The following is an 11,738-nucleotide window of genomic DNA, read 5'->3' on the forward strand; positions in this document are numbered from 1 at the left end:
GAAACAGAGGTAGGCAGCAATCAGGCTGAGTTTAATGATGGGGAGCTGGGCCAGATGATACACAGACCTCTGCCCATCCCCTTGGCCCATGGCCCCGAGAAGCCAGAAGCAGCCCCAGGGGAAGATGTAGTTCTTCCCCAAGGCAGGTAGCCATGGTCCCTTGGACTTTGTGCAAAATACTAAATGCTAATTTGGCATTAAGGGCCGGCTTTGAAAAGAGAGAACAATCCTTTGTGCAGCCAGCCCGGGGAGTGGAAAGGAAGGTGGGTTAGGAAGCCCCTGGCCGAGAGAAGGGAAGGAAGGAAGAGACCCCCTGGCTTGGGGGATACAGGCACAGGGCAAGTTTCTGAACATTCCTCCGGGGCAGAGGGCAGACATCTGAGCACTGGAGATCACAGATCCTCATCTCCAATGCCCTCGAAGGCAAAATTGCCGTGGACATCACTGGCACTGGCATCTGTGCTGGGACTGCCAATCCCCCGCAAGCTCACGGCACTCAGCTTGCTCTGTAACAAAGGCAGGGTTGGCGTCAGAGGGCTCAAGCCTCCCTGAGGTTCCCCTACCAACACCAACCTCACCAACCCTCATGGGAAACTCACTGAGAGTTTGACCATGGACTCCCGGCTGGCATCAGGTGACTCCTGGGGAAGAGGAGGCAGAGGTGTCAGAGAGCTCACTGGGGAGGTATGGCAAGGCTAGGAGGTGGGGTACTGATCAGAAAGTAATACTTACAAGCAGGGGTGGGGACTTCACTGCTTGCTGGCTGTCTGAGCGTCTCAGAGTGCCCCCTACTCGCCGACGCAGCATCTGGGGATGGAGACGCTGATAAGGGCAGAATCCCTTCGGAATCCCCATCACTTCCCCTCCCTCCCACCTAGGACAAAAGGCAGGGAGAACACAACCACTCAGCTGCTTGGTCCACACCTCTCGCTTACCTTCCTGATGCTGCCACCAGATTTCTTCACCATCAGTTCATCTACCATAGACTGCAAGCAGATACTCATCATGATAGCCTGAGGGCAAGAAGAGAGCTCAGCCTGACTAGAGTGGTCATCCTGAGCCCAGCACCCCTAAGACAAGGGCTCCCACTCACATGGAGTCCTGGAAGCCCTAGACTTGGGTATTTAAGAGAGCGGTGCAATGGGCTCCAGAGGAGGCATGAGGGTGGGCTCACACCTGGGGGCTGGTGATGGTGACCCACTGTAGCCGGTCCTTGCTCATGAGGTATTCAAAAGCCAGTTCCAGGCGCACCTCACCCCGGCCCCGGCCTGGGCTGCTTGTGCCTCCACTGGGCAGTGGCACCTGGGAGAGAAAGGGGAGTTAGGCTGAGATCATTCTGACCAGTCTGCCTCCGTCCTTGACCCACCCATTCCTGAAGCTCAAGGCTTGCCAGAGCACCATCTCAAAGGCCTACCCCAACTCACAGAGGAGGTGACCCGCCAGCACCGCATGCGGGTGACCCGGAAGGAGCCTTCTCGGAGTTGCTGGCCAGGCAGGCGGAGCTGGAGGCTAAGCTCACTGTTGCCTGCACTCACTACCACGGGACAGTCCTTCTCTGGGAAGTCAGCCACACAGGCATCGAAGCGCAAGTAGCCATAGTGCCGCAGTGTCTGAGCCAGCCGCAGGAACTGAAACCCAGTCACCACAGGGGGCAGGTCAGGAAGGGAAGTGGGGTGAGTCAGAAAACAACCCCCCTTGAAATAAAACAGGGAAGCAGGCTTACCTCCTTCTTGGAGACCTTCTCTTGCAGAGATTTGAGCTGCCGGTGCTGCTCCTTGGTGACCAGAATCCACCCACGCTCAATGTCTGATACCGTCTATAGTAGAGACAAGGGGTGGGGGGGTTCGGGGCTCCCAATCAAAGGTCCAAGGAAAGTGTCCCAATTACTTCTGTCCATCCTGACCCTTAGCAGTGACCTCTTTGCAGTGAGTCCTTGACTATATCAGCTTACAAAATAAGGAGACTAGATTGTGCCAGGTGCCCTGATAGTATTCTAAGAACTTCCCTGTGAACTGGGAGTAAAGACACGAAGTTTTCTTGGCAGAATGAGACACCAGTATTCATTTCGGGGGAAGGGTTCTGAGGCAGCTCCAAGCTCACCTGAGCATAAAGCAGGTTCAGGCCAACCCGGTTCTCCATGACATCGTCGTCATAGGCAGAGTCCCAGTAACTGTGAAGCCAAGGGGTGGAAAGGGGATAATGGGGCTAAGCTGGGGTAAGGCAAGAGAGGTAGAATAGAAAACAGAAGCAATCTGGAATTTGTGGGCAAATGGTGGTACAGTGGGAGGAAGCTAGGAAGGCCTGGTAGAAAACACCCAACGCTACTCCCTTGTCCAGGTTATTCTATCTCAGTACATGGCCCAGTAATCTAATCCAGCACCCTTCCCCCTCCTCCAAACCCAGCCCTGACCTCTTCCTTAGCACAATCTTATACTCTTGACTCCGAAGACTGGTGACAGATACATAAGGCAGCTCAAACTCTTGCAACTTCCGTACGACTGTGGGTTTAAAAAAAAAAGAAAAAAGAAAGAAAATGCCATGAGACTCAAGGGGAGAAAAGCCAAGAGAGAAACTGTAAGGAAATGTTACATTCTGGGAGGAATTAGGGGGGCAAATTCACTACTAGATGCACAGGGAAGCAGTCAAGTCCACAGAAACTCACAAGAAAAGGTTCCATCCTCTTTCTCTCGAACTAGAAAGAGACTGAAGTATCCGATCAAGTCATCTGGAAGATCCAGCTTTGCAGCCACAGCCTTGGGAGAGGGAAGGAAGTACAGCTCATCATACTGGCTGGTTCCAATCACCCCGAAACCTGGGACCCTGAGGTGCCGGGGAGGAGGGGCAGCACAAGTGCCTCACCTCTAGGACATCTTCAGTCTGATCTGAAGTTAGCACATTGACGAGAACTTTCTGCCCGTTGCTGAGCAGCACTTCCAAGGAAACTTCCTCTGTGGGGACCTGCTGTGTCTCCTGGTCGTGAATATACATGAGAATGGAGGCACTGCCTTGTTAATACCTGCCCAGTGTCTAGCTCTGACCCATCCTAAACTCTCTACTTCTAGATCCTTCTAGCATCTTTATTCTCAGTTGCTTAATTACAGGCTGAGTTTCCTTGATTTCATTAGTACAGCAGAAGCCCTACCTCATAAAAAAAGGTGCCTGGATGACTCTTGTAGCCACTGCCTTAAAATGACATGGTCCTACAGAAAAGTCCTTCCCTTAAATCTTGGTGGCACCCAGAGCCTCACCTGTTGTGCCCGACGCAGAAAGCTATTGAAGGTCTCACTGCTCCCAAGCAGCGGGTCTTGCCGAACTGTGGGGGACAAGAAGACGATGTTGCAGTAACTTTGGGCTCCCTCTTGACTCCCCCCAGTTCTTTTTTTGGTAGGTTTCCCCCCTACCCCATTTCCTGGGCTGGTGATGGCCTGTCACATCCCCCAGCTGGCCTCACCTCACTCACTGTTTGCATAAATTCTTCACCTGCCCCACCCTTGGCTGCCATCTAGTTGAGTCCAGTCTATAGAACTAGGGAAATAACAATGATGTTAATCTAAAGCGTGTCAGATACAAATTAAGCTCTCCCCACCAATCTGAACTGCTTTAAGACTATTTAACATTATGTTAGTATTTCCAAACTGTATTAGTATATTGACCAAATTGCTTTGTTAATACCTACAACATCCTTGTATGCTATTTACTTTTCTTAATTAAGTAACAGATGAAACAAAAGGCTCCCCAGATCCAGAAAGTAATTCAGGACAGTCTACAGAACCAGCTGTTTTGAGTCTCTTCCCATAGTTCTCAACTGTTAGCTTAAAGTTCCCTCCAACCACTCACCGGCTTGCATGTACTTCTCTAACTGCTCTCTCCTCTGTTCTACCTCAGCAGGTGTCAGAGAGAAAAGCTTCTTTGGGGGAAATGCAGGAAGAACATTGGCCCCATACTCCTTCCGAAGCTATTTGGAGAAAGAGATACAACCCTTCACATAAACACAGCAAATGAGAAGAGGTAATCCACACTCACAATGTTCTCTTGGTTGGTCTCCCTTCCCTTCCCTTAGTCCCTGCTCCCCCGTTTAGCCTGGTCATCCAAGAAATAATTCCTGTGGTGAAGGTAGCATACCAACAGAGCTGTGTTCCTCTGTTCTAAATATAAGTTGTGTCCTATTTGCTATGTACAAGTCAGCCCCTTCACAGTGTGGGTGCGGTTTGTATAGGTCTGGGGCCTGGGGAGCCCCCTAATTATTTAGCAAGACTGTTCGTTGAACCCTCACAAGAAGCAAAGGGCTTTACAAGGAAAATTTATGTGCCTGGTTAAATATAGCCAAATATGTACACAAAATGTCTTAGAACTTAAAGGGACTTTGCAGAGCAACAACTCCATTTTTCAGTCTTAGAAACTAAGGCCCAAAGAAATTAGGTAACTTAGTCAGGGTTGCACAGTTAGTTATCAGTGGAATCAGGACTCTGTACTGAGTTGAAAAGAGCTTGCAATCTGGTGAGGAGAACATAGAAACATTGCGTCACAGATACATGAGGATAACTGAACAGCTAGGCCCACTGAAAGTTGTTAAAGAGCACAGAAGGTATTGGTGAATGGTTTGTATGAGCAGGGAAAAGAATTTCAAGTTGCAGCTCAGATGACGGAAGGAATGTGCTTCAGCAGCAGAGGGGGGAGGTCGGTTTTTCCATGCACAGGCAAAGGCTGAAGTAAGACGGGGCACAAGGAAGCAAAAAGGCGGATGTGAGTATAAGGAGGAGCAGTTAGAGTAACAGACAGTAAGCTTCTTAGGGAGTTCCCCGGAAATGTCAATCGATAAGATGAAACACCAGATCCTCCCCAGTGGCAGTAGTTAAAGGGGAACTACACGGCCTAGAGGAAGCGACGAGGGGGGAAAAACGGAGACACTGATGCCCAGTTGTAGGAAAGGACCTGAAAGCTGCCTCAAGGCAGGGGTGCTGGTCCCACCTGCTCGTGCAGCCCCAGGAGCTGGCTGTAGCGCACCCGGCAATGAAGGACTCCATTCACGTGGATATTATAGGCCTGAGGACACAAAAGCAGGCAAGCATTTTAGGGTCGCAGTCTGGGCGACCCCCTTGAAAACCCTGGCCAGAAGTTGCCTGGCATAACTCCGCCTGAGTAACGCACCGAGATCTTCCGAGGGCTTATTCGTCTGTTCTCCCCAGGGCCAGGTCCCAAAGCAGAAGGACCAGCCCGAGGGCAACTGGGGCGCTGGTGCCGCAGTCTCCCTCCCCAAGAGGCCAGTGACGCCCACCAGAGCAGTCGCGGCCCAGCCAGGGGGGAGGCGACGCAGGCGAACAAAAGACCTGAAGGAGCTGGGGCGACCTCTGGACGAATCTGAGACGGGATATAAGCTCCCAGCGAGGCCGTCAGGAGTCGGCTGCCTGGGAACAGGCCCCAAGGGTGGCGGCCAGGCCTCAGAGGCCGCTCGGAGAGGGCTCCGGCCCGTTATCCCCGCCCCTGCCCGGCCCGGCTCCGGCCGCTCCTCACCACGTAGGCGGAGCCGCCGCTGTCCCCGCTGCGGGACTCGGTTTCAGGAATGGAAAAGTGCATGTTCCCTGCGGCAGGGCCCAGCCGGGCTCCGGACTGACAGGGCTGCAGCGGCTTTACACGCTCGCCTCCGCCGCTCAGCGCGTCCCCGCTGCCTCACTCGCCATTTTGGGGGGGGGGGGGGAGCTGGGATCGGAGGTGGAAGGGTGGTGGGACGTCCGCTCTAGGGCGCGGCACCCCCGGCATGCTGGGAACTGTAGTCTAAAGAGCAAGAGCCGACTGCCAGGACTGGGCGCCCCGAGGTGAGAGGGCCCTCATCGGTGCCCGTAGCCCGGGGCGGAGCTCCAGTGCACGTTGGGGATTGTAGTCCGCTGGGAGCTGCGCGCCACGGGTGTCGGCCCAGGTGGCGCTGTAAGGCCTAGGGACCGCGGCGGGCGGAGCCTAGAACGGAGGGTGATGGCTGCCGTGGCTGTGGCTGTTCGCGAGGGTGAGTGAAGGGCGGGGGCGCACTAACAGGTACGCGAGCCTCCGGGCGCTGGACGCCCGCGACTGAGCCCTGAGTCCCTCTGGGTCCTGTCGTTCCGTTCCGGCGCCTCTCCGGGCCCTGGTGCGCGCTGCCTGGGGCGCATTCCCGCGCCGCGCACCGGCTGGCTCTGGCGAGAAGGGTAGGGGCCCCTCCCGGCCGCCTCCCCCGCCTTCCTTTTGATCCTGCCGCGCACTGCGTCCCCACGCGGATCCCTGGCTAGCCTCCCGCCTGGCGGCGGAGCCTTGCTCATGCCGACCCAGCAGCCAGCCGCGCCGAGTACGGGTCCCCCCAAACCCTCCCGGACCCTCTCTGGCTCACTTTGTGACCTGTTTTCTGATGCAGACTCGGGGTCTAGGATGAAGGCGGAGCTTTCTACTCGACCTGGGGTAAGTGAGAGTGCCCTCCCAAAACCCCTGTCAAGCGCTACGCAGCAGGCTGTGTCAGCTTCATTCTAACCCAGCTTCCGTCCGCGTTTCACTCTATTTCTCGGGAAAGCCAGATTTTACAGAATTCTTCGACCCCTAACAGTATGAGACTGTGATCCTGAAGGAGAAGCTTCGATCCCTATGATGAAAGCTTGTAACAGCTAGCTGGTTAGAGTTAGGATTAGGGGCTTTACTTTATGGGAATCTTGGAAGACTCCAGTAGTGTTTTTTCATCTTTGGAATTGTTGGGGAAGAGCAATATTCTATGTCTGCGTCTCAGGCAGGGGGAAGGGAGATGACCCAAGAAGAGAAGTTGCAGCTTCGGAAGGAAAAGAAACAGCAGAAGAAGAAACGGAAGGAGGAAAAGGGGGCAGAACCAGAAACTGGCTCTGCTGTACCTGCAGCCCAGTGTCAAGGTGCCGAAGCTTGTTTAAAGGTCTGGGGTGTGGAACTGGTAGAGGGATGTGTGGGAGACCAGAGGGGGAGATAAGACAAAGTTGGTTTGAGCAAGTGAAGAGCGAAAAAGTTTAGATAAACAGGAGCTTTGACTGGGTGCGGCATAGATAGATACTACCTGCCTGGGGCTTGGGCACCTCTTCGTTCTATCTTTAGTAGGCCCGACCAAAGACCCGGCAGGACCTGGCAGTCAGCAGGCCACTGCTGGGGGGAAAGTTCCAACTGGTCGAAGTAAAGCCGAACTTCGTGCTGAACGGCGGGCTAAGCAGGAGGCGGATCGGGCCCTGAAACAGGCAAGGAAAGGCGAACAAGGAGGGCCACCTCCCAGGGCCTGCCCCAGTACAGCTGGAGAAACCCTCCCAGGTACCTTCCCTTCATTTCAAGACCTTTGTTGATGCGAATTCTTATGTTAGCTCAGGCTTCCCCATGGTAAGACAGCTCTCCTCTCCCATTCTTTGCCTTGGGGCCAAGAGCTCAAAAATTTCCTCTCAACCTCATCCTGTCTCTATTTCTTCTATCCTTTTGTCCCATTTTACCCCTCCCCCTGTCCAGTTTTTCTTGATGTGCCTCATTCCTTAAAAGCAGATTTCTCGTTACCACGTACAGCATCTTGAAGACATAATCATTATCTTTTAGGAGTGAAGCGTCTCCCTGAGCACACTCAGGTTGATGACCTCACACTTCTGAGAAGGCTTGCTAAAAAACCAGAGCAACAACAGGTAGGAAGTGGTCTCGGTGTGTGGCCAGGAATTGCCTAAGGAAGGTGGGAAAGAGGGGGAAAAGGTCCTCAGGTGGAAGTGAGACCCTGGGGAAGAATGGATATTTGGGTCAAGGTAGCCTCACTGTTTACTTTTTTCCACTGTCCTGTTCCCCTATTTTGTCAAGGTTCCTACACGAAATGATTATGGATCCAAAGTCAGTCTCTTCTCTCACCTACCCCAGTATAGCAGACAGAATTCTTTGACTCAGTATATGAGGTAAGATCCTGTGAAATTGTCACAACTTTTAAGTTCTAGGAATTTTGGTAACTTAGGATTGAAAGTGACTGAAACTTTGAGATGGGGTCTGTGGGAGGAAGCGTGCACACAAGGCAAAATTCTCGAGGAAATGGAGATGTCTGTGCTAGTGAAGGAAGTTCCTTTTTATCAGGGGCAGGTGGGCAGTAGGTGCTCAGGCTCCCTTGCAAAGTGTGTGACACCGCCATCCCATCAGCATCCCATCCTCTGTGATCCACCCAGCCATGGTGCGACTCGGCCTGCAGTATTCCCAGGGCCTGGTCAGTGGCTCCAATGCCCGGTGTATTGCCCTGCTTCGTGCCTTGCAGCAGGTATGTTGTCCTGTCCCCTCTAGGACCCAATCCCACCTTCCCCAACACTGTGTGTGCTTCTGTCACCCAAAGTAATCTCTGGGGGACAGAGGGGATGGCTGCATCCTCAGAACACTTTCCCCAGTGAAGCTTGCCCTCCCCTCCTGCCCCTCCTTCAGAGACCTTTATTAGGGGACGTTTTGCCGATCACCCTGTGTACCCTGTAGGTGATTCAGGATTATACAACACCTCCCAATGAAGAACTCTCAAGGGACCTAGTGAATAAGCTAAAGCCCTACTTCAGGTAAGGAGGACCACTACAAGCCCACTCCCATGTCACCAAGTCCTCTTCTTGTACCTTTTCTCTTGCTCTTTTACCTCGTTTCATTTTTCTGTCCAACCTTTATTTTGTAAAGTAAATCGCAAAGGGAATGTTATAAACCAAATAAATTGTGGGAATTTGACATAAGACCTCTGTTAACATACAGAAGAAAAAACATACTACATAAAGTGACACTTTGGTCTCTGAACTATAGTAGTCTAATGTTCTGAGTGTTTTGTCAAAGCTGTATATCGTAAATAGTAACCACAGATCTGAGATGTTTTAGGTCAATTCTTATTTCTGACACTGTGCCCATAGTCTCCTAAGCATATACAATTGTAATAAGTGAGCCATGTGTCCCAATATTATTATTTTTCATCCAAAAGCCTCTTGACAAGCCCTTTTCTTTTATTGCTTTTTTTCTTTTATTGCTTTTTTTTCTTTTATATCTTCTCTTGTTCTCTTTCTTTTCTTTTTTTCTTTCTATAATTTATTTTTTTATAATTTACATCCAAGTTAGTTAGCACATGGTGCAAGGAGTAGATTCCTTAAGCCCCTTACCCATTTAGCCCACTCCCCCCCCACACACAACCCCTCCAGCAACCTTCTGTTTGTTCTCTGTATCTAAGTGTCTCTTATGATAATTTTGTTCCCCTTCCTGTTTTTGTATTATTTTTTGCTTCCCTTCCCTTGTGTTCATCTGTTTTGTATGTTAAAAGTCCTCATATGAGTGAAGTGATATGATATTTGTCTGTCTCTGACTAATTTTGCTTAGGATAATACTCTCTAGTTCCATCCACGTAGTTGGAAATGGCAAGATTTCATTCTTTTTGATTGCCCAGTAATACTCCACTGAATTTATGTAACACATCTTTTTTATCCATTTATCCTACCAGTGGACATGTGGGCTTTTTGGCTATTGTGGATAGTGCTGCTATAAACATTGGGGAGCATGTATCCCTTCCAAACAGCATACCTGTATCCCTTGGATAAATACCTAGTAGTGCAATTACTGGGTTGTAGGGCAGTTCTATTTTTAATTTTTTGAGGAACCTCCACACCGTTTTCTAGAGTAGCTGCCCCAGTTTGCATTCCTATTTCTGTCTTCTTTTTAAACATGAATGTAAAGTGTAAAAAGTCACATAAACGTGAGGTATTGTCTTTGTAGCTTCCTGACTCAGTGCCGTCCCCTGTCAGCAAGCATGTACAACGCCATCAAGTTCCTGAACAAGGAGATCACGGGTGTGAGCAGCTCTAAGCGGGAAGAGGAGGTGATGAATATGAGGAATGAGCAAGGCATGCACCTGAGGGTCCAGCTGAGAAAGCCATTCAGGACTCCCAGGAGGAACAGTGCTGTCATTCTGCCCTGGTCAAGGGTTAAGGAAGTGGTTGGGTTGTCTGACTTGGGCTCCCTTGGAACCCATCATTATACACATATTCAAGCATCTAGTACAATGATCAGAGGAAGAAATAATGTCCATTTCTTGTTCCCTAAACATCTTAATCCATTTAGGCCAAGTCAGAACTTCAAGCAGCCATTGACCGGTATGTGCAAGAGAAGATTGTGCTTGCAGCTCAGGCAATTTCCCGCTTTGCTTATGAGAAGATCAATACCGGAGATGTGATCCTTGTGTATGGATGGTATGGTCCAGACCCTATGACTGAGAAAATTGGGGAGTGAAACAGTCTGAACAAGGGAGTGCCCCTTTGCCCTTTAGGAATGAGGTGGTTGGTTGTTAGTGAAATCTGTAACTGAATCCTCCTCTCCATTCACTCCAGCTCATCTCTGGTATCACGAATTCTTCAGGAGGCTTGGGCTAGGGGCCGGCGGTTTCGGGTGGTAGTGGTGGACAGCCGGCCACGGCTGGAGGGAAGGCACACACTACGTTCTCTGGTCCGTGCTGGGGTCCCTGCCTCCTACCTGCTGATTCCTGCAGCCTCCTATGTGCTCCCAGAGGTGAGGGCAGATGAAAGGGACTCCAAAGTTGGAGGTAAAAGGGTGTAGTTGTATAGACATAATCCCATCTTCCTAGGGTGACAATTATTTAAAAATACTAGCCCTGTTTTATAGCCCTGTATATATTTAATAGGAAAAACACCTACAGCATGTTAATAGTATAGCTGTTGTAAGAACATTATATTAAACTAGCAGCCACCAAGAAGAATCAGGACAAAAGTAACTTTGGAGTTTCGTTTTCCTGTGGGAGGTGCATGCCTCAATGGTCAGATGTTTTCCAAGAAGAAACATTACTAAGTTTTGTTACTGACTCAATATTGCTGTCCTGGGCAGGAGTGGGGAACCTTTTTCCGCATTAATCACTTACCACATTTTTCTCCCCCTCTCCACTGTTCAAAACAAATAGGTTTCTAAGGTGCTATTGGGAGCTCATGCACTCCTGGCCAATGGGTCCGTGATGTCACGGGTAGGGACAGCCCAGCTGGCCCTGGTGGCACGAGCCCATAATGTGCCAGTGCTGGTCTGCTGTGAAACATACAAGTTCTGTGAGCGTGTGCAGACTGATGCCTTTGTCTCTAATGAGCTAGGTAAGGAGCCCAGGAGGGCAGGAGAGAAGATTCTAGAGATTTGAGACTTGGGAGGGAGAGGGAGGGTTGAACTATGATTTGTTCTCTAAAAAGACATAAATGTATACATCTCCCATTGCAGATGACCCTGACGATCTACTGTGTGAGCGAGGAGAACATGTGGCCCTGGCTAACTGGCAGAACCACCCGTCCCTACGGTTGTTGAATCTAGTCTATGATGTGACCCCCCCGGAACTGGTGGATCTGGTGATCACGGAGCTGGGAATGATTCCTTGCAGTTCTGTACCTGTTGTTCTACGAGTCAAGAGTAGCGACCAGTGAGTGGGGGAACACAGGGTCAATAAATGACATGCTCCCTACATTCAGCAACTTTGCTGCGTTTGTATCTATTTTAGTATCGTCATCACTTAGGTGAGAAGTCCAGGCTCTTCAACCCCTCTTTTATTTTCTTTTATTTATTTATTTTGAGAGAGAAAGAGCATGTGTGTGAGTGGGGGAGGGGCAGAGAGAGAGGGGGACAGAATCCCAGGCAGGCTCCATGCTGTCAGTGCAGAGCCTGACGCAGGGCTCAATCCCTTGAACCTTGAGATCATGATTTGAGCCAAAATCAAGAGTTGGACACTTAACCAACTGAACCACGCAGGCGCC

General features: G+C 50.7%; 2 protein-coding genes across 7 annotated transcripts; one reads left to right on the forward strand and one right to left on the reverse strand.

Moving 5' to 3' along the window:
- Positions 1-10: 10 nt before the first annotated feature.
- On the reverse strand, positions 11-5,703 carry SNX17 (sorting nexin 17). Its single transcript, XM_003984385.5, has 15 exons — positions 5,512-5,703; positions 4,969-5,043; positions 3,838-3,955; positions 3,249-3,313; positions 2,860-2,970; positions 2,663-2,753; positions 2,411-2,498; positions 2,101-2,170; positions 1,724-1,816; positions 1,425-1,628; positions 1,177-1,302; positions 936-1,013; positions 733-807; positions 600-641; positions 11-506 (listed from the first exon to the last, which is right to left on the reverse strand). The coding sequence occupies exons 1-15, from the start codon at positions 5,572-5,574 to the stop codon at positions 393-395; spliced, it is 1,413 nt and encodes a 470-aa protein (XP_003984434.1). The 5' UTR covers positions 5,575-5,703; the 3' UTR covers positions 11-392.
- Positions 5,704-5,855: 152 nt separating this feature from the next.
- Positions 5,856-11,459, forward strand: EIF2B4 (eukaryotic translation initiation factor 2B subunit delta). Of its 6 annotated transcripts, none has more exons than XM_006930407.5 (13): positions 5,856-5,998; positions 6,380-6,423; positions 6,743-6,878; positions 7,075-7,281; positions 7,555-7,637; positions 7,804-7,895; positions 8,131-8,245; positions 8,452-8,528; positions 9,715-9,817; positions 10,060-10,187; positions 10,326-10,503; positions 10,910-11,090; positions 11,212-11,459. In XM_006930407.5, exons 1-13 carry the CDS (start codon positions 5,968-5,970, stop codon positions 11,409-11,411), a joined length of 1,575 nt encoding a protein of 524 aa, XP_006930469.1. In that variant the 5' UTR covers positions 5,856-5,967; the 3' UTR covers positions 11,412-11,459. The 6 variants fall into 6 exon arrangements, with proteins under 6 accessions (XP_006930469.1, XP_003984442.1, XP_019683316.1 ...); XM_003984393.6 differs by having other exon boundaries at positions 7,078-7,281; XM_019827757.3 differs by lacking the exon at positions 5,856-5,998 and having other exon boundaries at positions 6,271-6,423.
- Positions 11,460-11,738: the final 279 nt, after the last annotated feature.

Source organism: Felis catus, chromosome A3 (assembly GCF_018350175.1).
Source record: "Felis catus isolate Fca126 chromosome A3, F.catus_Fca126_mat1.0, whole genome shotgun sequence".
Taxonomy (NCBI): Eukaryota; Metazoa; Chordata; class Mammalia; order Carnivora; family Felidae; genus Felis; species Felis catus.

Bases quoted from the DNA above. Each gene is read 5' to 3' on its own strand.
- SNX17 (XM_003984385.5), bottom strand. From the start codon at position 5,574: ATGCACTTTTCCATTCCTGAAACCGAGTCCCGCAGCGGGGACAGCGGC. The intron at 1,014-1,176 runs GTGTGAGCCCAC...TCTTGCCCTCAG, and splicing joins TCACCATCACCAGCCCCCAG to GCTATCATGATGAGTATCTG. The intron at 642-732 runs GTAAGTATTACT...CCTCTTCCCCAG, and splicing joins TGAAGTCCCCACCCCTGCTT to GAGTCACCTGATGCCAGCCG.
- EIF2B4 (XM_019827757.3), top strand. From the start codon at position 6,286: ATGCCGACCCAGCAGCCAGCCGCGCCGAGTACGGGTCCCCCCAAACCC. The intron at 6,879-7,074 runs GTGCCGAAGCTT...TTCTATCTTTAG, and splicing joins ACCTGCAGCCCAGTGTCAAG to TAGGCCCGACCAAAGACCCG. The intron at 10,188-10,325 runs GTATGGTCCAGA...CATTCACTCCAG, and splicing joins GTGATCCTTGTGTATGGATG to CTCATCTCTGGTATCACGAA.